The 12602-nt window shown below is 40.3% G+C and overlaps 1 protein-coding gene across 1 annotated transcript; it reads left to right on the top strand.

The window, feature by feature from the left end:
• The first annotated feature begins 700 nt into the window (after positions 1–700).
• LOC108696730 (ATP-sensitive inward rectifier potassium channel 11) lies at positions 701–6521 on the top strand. Its single transcript, XM_018226339.2, has 2 exons — positions 701–1063; positions 4387–6521. Exon 2 carries the CDS (start codon positions 4439–4441, stop codon positions 5621–5623), a length of 1185 nt encoding a protein of 394 aa, XP_018081828.1. The 5' UTR covers positions 701–1063; positions 4387–4438; the 3' UTR covers positions 5624–6521.
• The last annotated feature ends 6081 nt before the right edge of the window (positions 6522–12602 follow it).

Below are 12602 nucleotides of genomic sequence, written 5' to 3'. Positions count from 1 at the left end.
AGTAGCTGGAAAGAGTCAGAATAAGAAGACAACTATTTGAAAAAACTATCAAAAATAAACAATGAAGCCCAATTGAAATGTTGCTTAGAATTGGCCATTCTATAACACACTAAGGGGCGATTCACTAGCTTTGAGTGAAGGATTCGAAGTTAAAAAACTTCGAATTTCGAAGTGTTTTTTGGGCTACTTCGACCATCGAATGGGCTACTTCGACCTACGACTTCGAATCGAACTATTCGAACTTAAAATCGTTCAACTAATCGACCATTCGATAGTCGAAGTACTGTCTCTTTAAGAAAAAACTTCGACCCCCTAGTTCGCCATCTAAAAGTTACCGAAGTCAATGTTAGCCTATGGGGAAGGTCCCCATAGGCTTTCCAAAGTTTTTTTGGTCGAAGGATAATCCTTCGATCGTTGGATTAAAATCGTTCGATCGAAGGATTATTTTCAGACGTAGATATATAGATATATAGATATATATATATATATATAGATATATATAGATATATAGATATATACGTTTGAATGTGGTTATGCATTGTAAAGCATACATTTGTGTTGCTATATAAATACAGTGCCATACTAAGAAATGGAAATTGTCTGCACATATTTTAATTTGTATTCTTTTTTAATTCCTTTGTAATGAGAGGATACAGAGCATGTACATTACAGCAGCCTGTCCTAGCCACAAGTATTAGATTGATTAAACTGATCAATTTCATACAAATTTGCTTTCTGCTAATAGATGTAAAAAGACACGGATCCCGGCAAGATAAGATATAAAAACAGGGAATCTTGATAAGCCTGAATAATCATCCTCCCTCCATCGCACCTTTTCACGGAGTCTAGTCCCCCCCCTCTGGTATTGTGTGTCAGATTGGTACAGCCCAGTCCCTCAACCAATCAGAGGGTGCAGCTAAAGAAACCTCATCCACCTCCTATTGAATTGAATGCATCCTGCACACAGACAGGAAACACAAAGCTGTACCATCTTCCCTCTTGGATAGGGGAGAGGCTTCCAGAAACACACCAGTAGCCTGAACAAGTGCATGGAATAATCAAGGTAAGTTTATCATGTACATAACTGACATGGGGAGTACTTATAATATCCACAGGCCAACTTACACCCTGCAGTTCAGGTTTATAATCAGTTGACATAGGGAGGCCTGGAACATGTTATTCTGGTTCCTTATTTAATAGCTGGGGTGCAGAATATCCAGTAGGGTTATGTGAAAGCGATATATATTGGTAGCAGTGTTCACATTGCATCCTGTAACTATCAGAGCTGTCCCTGGTGCTGAAAGGAGTCAAACTGCATGCACACCCGGAAACCTGAGCTGCACTGTTATTCTGACTGCAGAGAGAAAAGAGAGAGATAGCCAGGTATTGTGTTAGTGATACTGACTCCTGCCTCCCGACAGGTGATCCTTCTCAGCAGGCTGCTGTACTGGTAAATGAATAATCCCAATTTGGGGCTGCTTAGGCTGTGTGCTCAAATGTGATATTTAACTGATACAGAAGAGCAGCGTCTTTGTTCTAGAACAGGGATAGGCTGTTACTGAATTACAACAGGGGATACTGAGTGTTGATCATCACATGTAGAGCAGTAGGTTGGAGATGACTAAAACACAGTCCAATGCAGATCATCTTTTCCATCATATTTAACGGCAGGTCAGTTATTACTATTGCTAGCAATTGATTATGTTATAGGTTTAGAATCAACATTGTCTGTGGCTGTTGTGTTTGTACCGAGACATCTCCAAGTTTTCAATATTATACCTGTTGCTTTTTAATTTCATTTTCATTTTGAAACCCATGTGGGTCTGGGAATGTTGCACCCAATATCTCGATTTGTAACCAAAATATTTGCAGCAGGGCAGGGTGGTGCCGACAGAGTGTTTTCCCTGAATAGTTCCCATTATAGAGGATGGGATAAAGCGGGAGACAAGGGGTAAGCAGGAGTAGAGGCAACACAGAGAATACAAGGACCTCTTTTAGGAATGCAGCAATATGCCTAATTAAATGTATTATTTCAATTTTCAAAATTGTCATGAGCAGCAGCTCCACCATTGGTTACATTTGAAGGCTTTCTTTGCTGTTCACCTTTAGCTTTTAGTATAATGTAGAGAGTGATATTCTGAGACAATTTGCAATTGGTTTTCATTTTTTATTATTTGTAGTTTTTGAGTTATTTAGCTTTTTATTTTCAGCAATCTGATTGCTAGGGTCCAAATTACCCTAGCAACCATGCATTAATTTTAATAAGAGACCACAATATTTATAAGAGAAGGACTGAATAGAAAGATGAGTAAGAAAAAGTAGCAATAACAATACATTTGTAGCCTTACAGAGCATTTGTTTTTAGATGGGATCAGCGACTCCCATTTGACAGCTGGAAAGAGTCAGAAGAAAGGCAAATAATTCAGAACCTATAAAAAAGAAAGAAAACCCAATGGAAAAATTCCTTAGAATTGGCCATTTTATAACATACATAAAGTTAACTTAAAGGTTTACCACCCCTTTAGGGAACATATTTTCAAAACATAATGGAGAGTATATTTACCATATTGCATCCATTGTGTTTCTATGGAATATTTTATGCAACTTGTATCGCTAGAACAAATCCTATAAAAATCTTTATAACATTATCAGTCTGTAAATATAGAGAAATGCACGTGCCTTATTGTTTCTCCATCTTTGCCCTGATAAGTATGGCCCATTATAATTCTATTAATAGTTCTGTCTCTGCATAGGAGATGGGGTAAAACCCTAAAGGGTTTGTAAAGTCATAATGAAAGCAACTTTCAATAAACATTTATTACTACAGTTATAGCAAACTACTGTTCAAAAGAATGCATGTGCATAAAATTGTGAATAGTGAGATAAAGGATGAAACGGGATGCTTTCAAAAAGTCAAGGAAAGAACAAATTTTGCCAAATGCAATTTGTAAAAAATAGAAAAAAATTTAAAAATGCATTTTTTAAGGTGATATAACACTTTTCCCTTGTTTGTAGGCCTCACAACATAATATGCCCAACACTTGTTCTCAAAGAAAACTGGAAGTGGCATAATTAAAACCCATTGGACCTCCCATTTCTCCATCCTGTTGCTGCCCAAATACCTGGCCAGATATTAACAATAATTTCAGATAAAGGGTTAGTGGTTAGGGATACACCGAATCCAGGATTTGGTTTGGGATTTGGCCAGGATTCTGCCCTTTTCAGCAATATTTTGCTGACTCCTCATGCCTGGTCAAACAAATTTGAAACCTAATTTGCATATGCAAATTAGAAATGGTAAGGGAAATCACTACATTTTTTCACAAATCCACTTTTTTCCTTCTTGTCCCTAATATACAAATTAGGCTTTGGGGATTCGGTGCATCCCTAGTGGTGGCATAACTAAAACCCAATGGACCTTCCATCACCACCTTCTTGTTGCTCCGCAAATGCCCATGTCTTCAGTTACTACCAGGTCCTTAATCCTGTGCCCTCTATCCACCTCTATCTGTCAACCCCTAGATCTTGTATTGACTCCTTCCCATTGCCTTTCATTTTTCTTTAGTTATGAAAGATATTCTTAGGTCCCATGGCCAAGAGGCTATCGAGACCCGAGCAATGGAAACAAATCTGCAAGGAAATGAATGCAACTCCAAGGGGCCCATTTACTTAGCTCGAGTGAAGGAATAAAAGAAAAAAAACTTAGAATTTTGAATGTTTTTTTGGCTACTTCGACCATCGAATGGGCTACTTCGACTTCGAATCGAGCGGTTCGAACTAAAAAGCGTTTGACTATTCGACCATTAGATAGTCGAAGTACTGTCTCTTTAAGAAAAAACTTCGACCCCCTAGTTCGCCACCTAAAAGCTACCGAAGTCAATGTTAGCCTATGGGGAAGTTCGAACCTTCCCCATAGGTCGATGGATTTAATTGTTCGATCGAACGAATAGCGCTAAATCCTTCAACTTCGATATTCGAAGTAGAAGGATTTAACTTCGACAGTCGAATATCGACCTTGAGTAAATTTGCCCCCAAGTGAAAGAGGTATAATTGCAATTTCAACCCCAAAATTATGGTCCATATTCGGGTATACTTTTTAACCTTAATGAAGATGCCATTTTTTGGGGGTTGCAACATGATCGCTCTTCTATGATTTAATTAGTATTATTTTGAAATAGTGTGAGGTTCCATATTTACTTAGGTAGCATGGCCGCTTCTTTATAAATAAAAGATGCAGATAATGAAGGCTCTCTGCATAGAATAGCCTAACTTTAAAGAAAGCAATCTATATGTATACCTTAGCATGATACAATTCTGATATCTGGATCTGAACATCACTGTAATATGTATATGCTATTTCTTTATCTTTTTCCTTTATTTCCTCAGGCAAAGTGATGCTTTTTAGTGACAACAGCTGAATAATTTCCTTCATACCAAGATGCTAGCCAGGAAAGGACTTCTCCCTGACGAGTTCCTAATCACTCACCTGGCAGAGGAAAGGGTTACTAATTCCCAGTATAGACCCAAAACCAAAAGAGCACGTTTTGTGACGAAAAATGGAGCCTGCAATGTGGCCCATAAGAACATTCGTGAGCAAGGACGATTCCTCCAAGATGTCTTCACCACTATGGTGGATTTTAAATGGCAGCACAGCTTGTTGATCTTTACGATGACATTTATTTGCAGTTGGATGATGTTTGCTATGGCTTGGTGGCTAATAGCATTTGCCCATGGTGACCTTGGCCCAAAACGTGGCTCTTTTGTGCCTTGCGTTACTAATATCCAGTCTTTTACTTCTGCCTTCCTCTTCTCCATCGAGGTTCAAGTTACTATCGGATTTGGAGGCCGAATGGTGACTGAGCAGTGCCCTTTGGCCATAACAGTGCTCATTATACAAAATATATCTGGGTTGATCATCAATGCAGTCATGTTAGGGTGTATTTTCATGAAAACCGCTCAAGCCAACCGCCGGGCAGAAACGTTGATTTTTAGCAAACATGCCGTCATAGCCTGTCGTGATGGGAAGTATCGCTTTATGTTCCGGGTGGGTGACTTGCGGAAAAGCATGATTATCAGTGCTTCTATCAAAATCCAAATTGTCAAGAAGACCACAACGGAAGAAGGGGAAGTCATTCCTATTTCCCAGGTGGACATCCAAGTGGAAAACCCTGTAGGGACGAACTCCATCTTCTTGGTATCCCCGCTTATTGTTAGCCACACTATTGATGAAAGAAGCCCACTGTATCTCTTTTCAGCTTATGATATTTGCAATGAAGATCTGGAGGTGGTGGCAATACTGGAAGGTGTGGTGGAGACAACAGGTATCACTACCCAGGCAAGAACATCCTATTTACCAGAGGAAATCCTTTGGGGCCACCGGTTCGTTCCTATTGTCACAGAAGAAGAAGGCAGATACTCGGTAGACTATTCCAAGTTTGGAAACACAGTCAAGGTGCATGGGCCCCTGTGCAGCGCCAAAGACCTAGCTGAAGGTAGATATTGTGCACTGCCCAGAAATGGACACCATTCAAAGCCAAAGAAAAGAAGAGGTGCAAGTCATGGAGTTGGGGAAGCTGTGAGGGAAATTGCTGCAGAAAATCAGCCTAACAATTCAGATTCTTAATACTTACGATGCTTTATGGTCATGTGCAGAGTATTACACAGTTATGCCTAGCCTGTAGCCTTTAAGCCTTCTCCTGACAGGGAATGCTGGATGCTGGACATTCCTTGCATTGTTATTTAATGAAAAAGATGAATATTTTCACATACTCTTTCTATCATATCAAAAGCAATTAGTAATTACTAAAGGTTCGTTTTCAGAAGTCATATCCACTCAAGTGCAAGATTGTTATTGAGGCAAAGCTAATGGCCAACATTCCCTAAGGTGTGCTCCATCTCTACATGCTCCACCTCTACAGATCACATTGGTGGGGCTTGGCCTTACTAGTGCGTCATTCACAAGGAAATGAGAAGTATCCATTCATTACATGGCATTTAATATGTGCTTAATTACACAAGTAGTTGACTGCAAGGGTCCAAAGGCAAATACATTGCAAATAGTGAATTGATGCGTATCAGTGTGCAGTGTTTAACACTGTGCTGCTCCTTGTTCCTGTTGTGCCACCTATTGCCTGGCTTGAAAACCAAGCCTAAAAGGATTCAGAGATCCTACTAACCAACTATTATTAGCAGCACCATTTATAACAAGGCAAAAGGCTTTAAAACACAAAGGAATTATTAGCTGAAATCTATATTTTGTTATCCTTGCTTACAGAAGCATTGGCGTCAGAGTTGGGTTAAAAGAAAGAGGCTGGAGCTCCAATTCAGTAGAAAATCTTTTTAAAACACATTTCGAGCATCACAACTGTTATCTGCCACTGCCTTTTGGTTTATTTGGTATTTGTTTTATAACACGAGCACCCAATTTGTTGCCCCGGTGGAGGCAAGTTTGTATCTCCATAACTGCCTACCTCACATAAGGGGTAAGTTATGGCCAGTTAGAGAATGGCCAGTTAGAAGCAACTTTTCAATTGGTCTTCATTTTTTCTTTTTTATAGTTTTTTCAATTATTTGCCTTTTTTTTTTTTTTTGCTTCTTTGCAGTTTTCAATTGGGGGTCACTGACCCCATCTAAAAACTCTCTTAAGGCTACAAATTTATTGTTATTGCTAGAATTTAATAGAATGGCTAATTCTAAACAACTTTTCAATTGGCCTTCATTTTTTATTTTTTGTAGTTTTTAAATTATTTGCCTCTTTCCAGCTTTCAAATGGGAGTCACTGACCCCATCTAAAAAACAAATGTTCTGTAAGGCTACCCAGTTATTATTATTGCTACTTTTCATTACTCATCTTTTTATTCAGGCCTCTCCTATTCATATTCCAGTCTATCATTCATATCAATGCATGGTTGCTAGGGTAATTTGGACCCTAGCAACTGTATTGCTAAAATTGCAATTTGAAGAGGTGCTAAATAAAAAGCTAAATAACTCAAAAACCCAGGAATAATACAATATAAATCCAGTTGCAAATTGTCTCAGAATATCACTCTCTACATCATACTAAAAGTTAACGGTGAACAACCCCTTAACATCTACCCACTCCTGCCTTCTCTCCAAAGAAGTTTTCTGTCTGGATGTTTATGTTCTCTGCACTGCTCCTTTTAGTAGAAGCAGCTGGATAAACATATCTGGAATAGAAGTGACGTCTTCTACATTGTTTCAAGAGTCAGAACCCAAAAACAGAGTTTTGAATTCACGACCCATGGAAAAATACCCCGTGTTTGATTTATAGGCTGGACCACTACTTTAAGTTTTGGGGTGTAGGATCATTTACAAACCACGCTGCAAGTGTTCCTGAAAGCTGCTTATAAATACACGAATTTCCAATTTTGCTATTTTAACTGCTTTTCCCATTAATAAAACTTTTTTTAAAGTCTACAACACGATTCTTCATCCTATTCTACAGTTCAAAATTTCCCCATAAACCTAAAAAGAGTTCTCATGCGAGAAATCTCTGCCTTATCACTTTTTGTTCTGGACTGATTATTTGTAAAACTGTATGTTACAGTCCAGCATCAGAACAGAATCAGACAGAGAATACAAGGGGTACTTCAGTTTGGGGCCCCATGCCAGAGGGGAGTCGCTGACCCCATCAAAAAAAACAAAGGCTTTGTAAGGCTACACATTTATTATCATTGCTACTTTTTATTACTCATCGTTCTATTCAGGCCTCTCCTATTCATATTCCAGTCTCTTACTCAAATCAATGCATGGTTGCTAGGGAGATTTAGACTCTTGCAACCAGATGGCTGAATAAAAAGCTAAATAACTCAAAAGCCACAAATAATAACAAATGAAATCCAATTGCAAATTGTCTCAGAATATCACTCTCTACATCATACTAAAAGTTAGCCCATTTAACCGCATACTATGCATGCATAGCTGTATCTAATACCCTTTACATAATTTACCAGCCGTCCAAGGAGCCATTGAGAAAGCAGTTAACAAAAATATGACTGGTGCAGAAATATTGTGTAGGTTATGGGGGCTACCTGATCTTGTTCTATATGAATAAGGTGCATTCCGAGTATTCTAGGTCATGTTCATATTCATGTGCCCAGGGAATACTTATTGCAGGAGTCTCCCTGGCTAGCAGCCTAGAAACCAATGCTCAACAATTTGATATGCTGTGCATGGGACCTTCCTACATTCTTGCACCCAGCATGCCTGGAGGTTGTAGAATAACATTTCAGTGTATACTAGTGTAGCTTCTGACTCACATGCTGAGCCCGGCAGCTATTTTAAAAAGCTGGTGCAGTTAGTGCTTATTTAAGGGATCTAAAAAGGGAAACAGCTAGGCGCTTATTGATCAAGCTTTTGCATAAAATCTGGCATGTTATTTAAAATGTCTATTGATTCCAACATACAACGTAACAGCCCCTTGAAATTTGCAATGTAAAAAAGTATCACGACTTTGTATTCCATTTTATACACCACTTCTTGTCCCCTGAATTTATCCCATTGACTTGAATGTATAAGAACTGGCCCAAGGTGGTCTAAAGTAATGGCATTACTTGTCTTAAGGGTTTGGTGTTTCACATTATAATGACCCATTATCCAGAAAACTGCAGGTCACAAGCATTCTAGATAATAGATCCAGTACCTGTGTTGCTATAAATTGTACATAGTCCTAGGCACAGTTCTATTCAAGTTCCTGCACTGCTGATCTTACTTTGAAAATATGGTGCCTGATGCACGGGGAGGTAAAGGGTCAGTAGTGTTTTGTTTACTATATATTACATGTATAGGATCCATTACCTGGAAACCCATTATCTGAAAGCTCCTATAGCTCCATTTTATCCAAAGAATCCAAATTTATAAAAACTATAGCCCTTTTCTCTGTAATAATAAACAGAAAGTTGTTCTTGATCCAGACTAAGATAAAATTAATTCTTATAGGAAGCAAAACCAGCCTATTGGGTTTAACTAATGTTTAAATGATTTACTAGTAGACTAGTCTTAAGGTATGAAGATCCAAATTAAGGAAACATAAATTATTCTGCATTTTGCCACTAGAGGTCGGGGTTCTAAACCGGTTAGTCAAATTCTATACTTCTTATAGTATCCCAGGCCCAATTGTACAAGTAAGAACCCATAGGAGGATAAATGCAGTTTCAATTACATGTAATAAATCTCCCAGAACACTTATATAAATATAGTAGCAGTTTTAAATATATATAATACTCAAGAACACATGATAAGATAAATGCCCCCAGAAAACATGGTAGTATGAATAAGGTGCTGATTTCATGTACAGGTATGGGATTCGTTATCCAGAAACACGTTATCCAGCTCTGGAAAGGCCGCTTCCATAGACTTAATTTTCTTGATTTTTAAAAATGTTTTCCTTTTTCTCTGTAATAATAAAACAGTAGCTTGGACTTGATCCCAACTAAGATATAATTAATCCTTATTGGAAGCAGAACCAGCCTATTGGGTTAATACGTTTCCAAGTAGACTTACGGTATAAAGATTACGGAAAGATATGTTATCCAGAAAACCCCAGGTTCTGAGCATTCTGGATACCATGTCCCATACCTGTATAATAAACCAGAACACATGACAAGTTAAAACCTAGTCCAGCTCCATGTATAATATCCTTGGAATTCATGGTAGGATACAGTTGTGTAACTAGATAATACTGGGCCCTGCGGCAAATTATTTTTCAGTCCCTGAAAATGTCTTGAGGTTGGCATGTTTTACCAATATTTATTGACATTGTATATGAATTAGGGCCTAATGGGGCCCCTATACCTCCTGGGCCCCCTGCAGCCACAGGGTCTGCTTCCTCTATAGTTATACACCTGGTAGGATAAATATAGTGGTAATTTCATGTATAATAATAACCCTTAAAACACATGGCAGAATAAATGCTGTGCCAACTTTATGTATAATACATCCATCCTGTTTGCTCTAGGCAAATTAACTGATGTTGGTTTTGGGAGGTTTAGCCTCTTCTAGTCCATTAAAATACACCCATGCTGCCAATTCATTCAGGCTTTATGCATTGGGGCATTATTGTGCTGAAACATGCAAGGATTACCCAAAACCGTTCCACAAACTAGTTTACTATTACCATCCACCATTATGCATTCTGGTTGATAGTGTTCTCCTGGCTTCCTCCAAAACCAGACAGATTAGTCGAACATCTAGATTTGAACCATGGATTGTCACCCCAAAGCTTTATAATCCAATGGTGGCAACCTCTATACCACTTCAGCCAACTCTTCCCATTAAACTGTCCCAATCAAGGACATATAATGTTAGAAGGGAAACCTGTGTAGTTTTGGTCATAAATTCATGAAATACATATTGTTGAAACTGTTAAAATTTGTACAATTTTAATTAATGCCCAGTTGAATTTAATGTGTTCTTCTTCAAGTGAAGTCCAAAAAGGAAAAGATCCACCAGCACACCCTGGCCTCTCCTATTGAGATGGTTTGGTTCATGGTAGGAGGGGAGGCACACTCCAATTTAACAGTAGGCAACAATTACCAACACACTGGGACACGATGCAAGCGGGGAAACCCCTGCATGTTGAGTTGTAACCAGTATCGGACTGGCCCACCAGGATAACTCCCAGTGGGCCCAGGTGTCAGTGGGCCCTCATGTTTCTTAATATTGGGCCTATTTCATGGCCATTCTTTATTTCTATGAGAACATAGAGGCCAAATAAATGGACTAATCCTATATAATAATCCTCAAGTGTCTCTGCGTCCAGTCCCTGTGTCCGTGGAATTGCGCTACTGCGCATGTGCCCCACGGACCGTTAGCTGCTGGAATTACCTGTCCGAAGAGAGGATCTGCCGCCTGCCACCTGAAGAGGATCCACCGCCGCCTGAAGAGGATCCACCGCCGCCTGAAGAGGATCCACCGCCGCCTGAAGAGGATCCCCCGCCCGCGTCTGAAGAGAGGATCCACCGCCGCCAAAGGAGAAGAAGAAGCCACCGCCGAGGTAGAAGACGTCACTAAGGAGAAACTGCGTGAAAGGGCCTTTCAACTTGACAGGTAAGTCCCACTGGCCACCAATGTTAACCCCCCCTGGCCACCAATGTTAACCCCCCCGGCCACCAATTTAACCCCCCTGGCCACCAATGTTAACCCCCCTGGCCACCAATGCCCCTGGCCACCAATGTTAACCCCCCTGCCACCAATGTGAACACCCCCCTGGCCACCAATGTTAACCCCCCCTGGACACCAATGTTAACACCCCCCTGGCCACCAATGTTAACCCCCCCTGGCCACCAATGTTAACACCCCCCTGGCCACCAATGCCCCTGGCCACCAATGTTAACACCCCCCCTGGCCACCAATTTTAACCCCCCCTGGCCACCAATGTTAACACCCCCCTGGCCACAAATGTTAACCCCCTGGCCACCAGTGCTACAAAGGGGGCCCTGCCTACTAATGTTACCCATTCTGAAATGTTGGGAGGTATGTGACGACATATGTTCTAGCACCCGTTAATTTAACGGTCTTAATGTCTAGTAGATTGTAATCTGTAAAGAAAAGAGACTAGGAGAATAGAGGTTGAGTGAGGTGAGGAAGAAAATAGTACTGAGAGTGGGCCCCTGATCTAAAATTTTTTGGTGGGCCCATGGTCTAAGGTTTTTTGGTGGGCCCCTGGTGTTCCAGTCCGACACTGGTTGTAACGTTTCGGTGACACACCCCTTCATCAGACATGTTACAACTCAATAAGCACGCAGGGGTTTCCCCACTTGCATCGTGTCCCTGTGTGCCAGTAATTTGTGCCTACTTCTTCTACAAGTGAACCATATAACATATATTAAAGGAGGAGAAAAGTAATTTTCCACTTGGGGCTGCCAAATGTGAGGCACCCCAGGTTATTGTATTTACTTACCTAACACCCACTGCTCCTGTCAGCAGAAAACTGCACCGGCCCGGGGATTTTGCCAGCGAGCACCACGGAGCTTCTTCTATTTTTTTGCTGCTGTGCATGCCCAGTAGAGTGAAAAGCCGAACTTTAACAAAAAAGGTGGCTATTTCTTTCTACTGTGCATGTGATCACTCCGTGGTGCTCGCTGGCAGAACTCCGGGCCGGTGCAGTTTCCTGCTGATAGGAGCACCAGCCCAAGGTGTGAGGTAAGTAAATACAATCACTAACATTTGGCACCACCAAGTGGAAAATTAATTTCCTTTATGTTATGAAACCCACAAACATATATATGGAGCAGCATTGTGTTGGGCTGGGCTATATGACACTGTTGCCTGCACCTGTGCATTTCTCCCTAGTTACAACACCCATAATGCACACCCAAATGTATTCTAACCCCTGCAAATGATAAGACCTGAACCCCTACCGAAATAACCTCAGGTACAGGCAGTGGTCAACTCAGCTGACTGTGAGATCAATGGTGTGACCAAGGGTGTAAGGGAAGATATTTAACAACATTTAACATGATGCCCTGAGGAAGCCAAATAATGGCGAAACATATGTAGGCTGCTTAACACGTGTGGAGAGTGGAGAGTATTGTCTGTCACATGGGATTTGTCAGAAAAGAAAGGAAGGAAAAAAAAGGCTA

The sequence above is a fragment of the Xenopus laevis genome, chromosome 7L, assembly GCF_017654675.1.
Source record: "Xenopus laevis strain J_2021 chromosome 7L, Xenopus_laevis_v10.1, whole genome shotgun sequence".
Taxonomy (NCBI): Eukaryota; Metazoa; Chordata; class Amphibia; order Anura; family Pipidae; genus Xenopus; species Xenopus laevis.
This window is presented reverse-complemented; position numbering and strand designations above follow the sequence as displayed.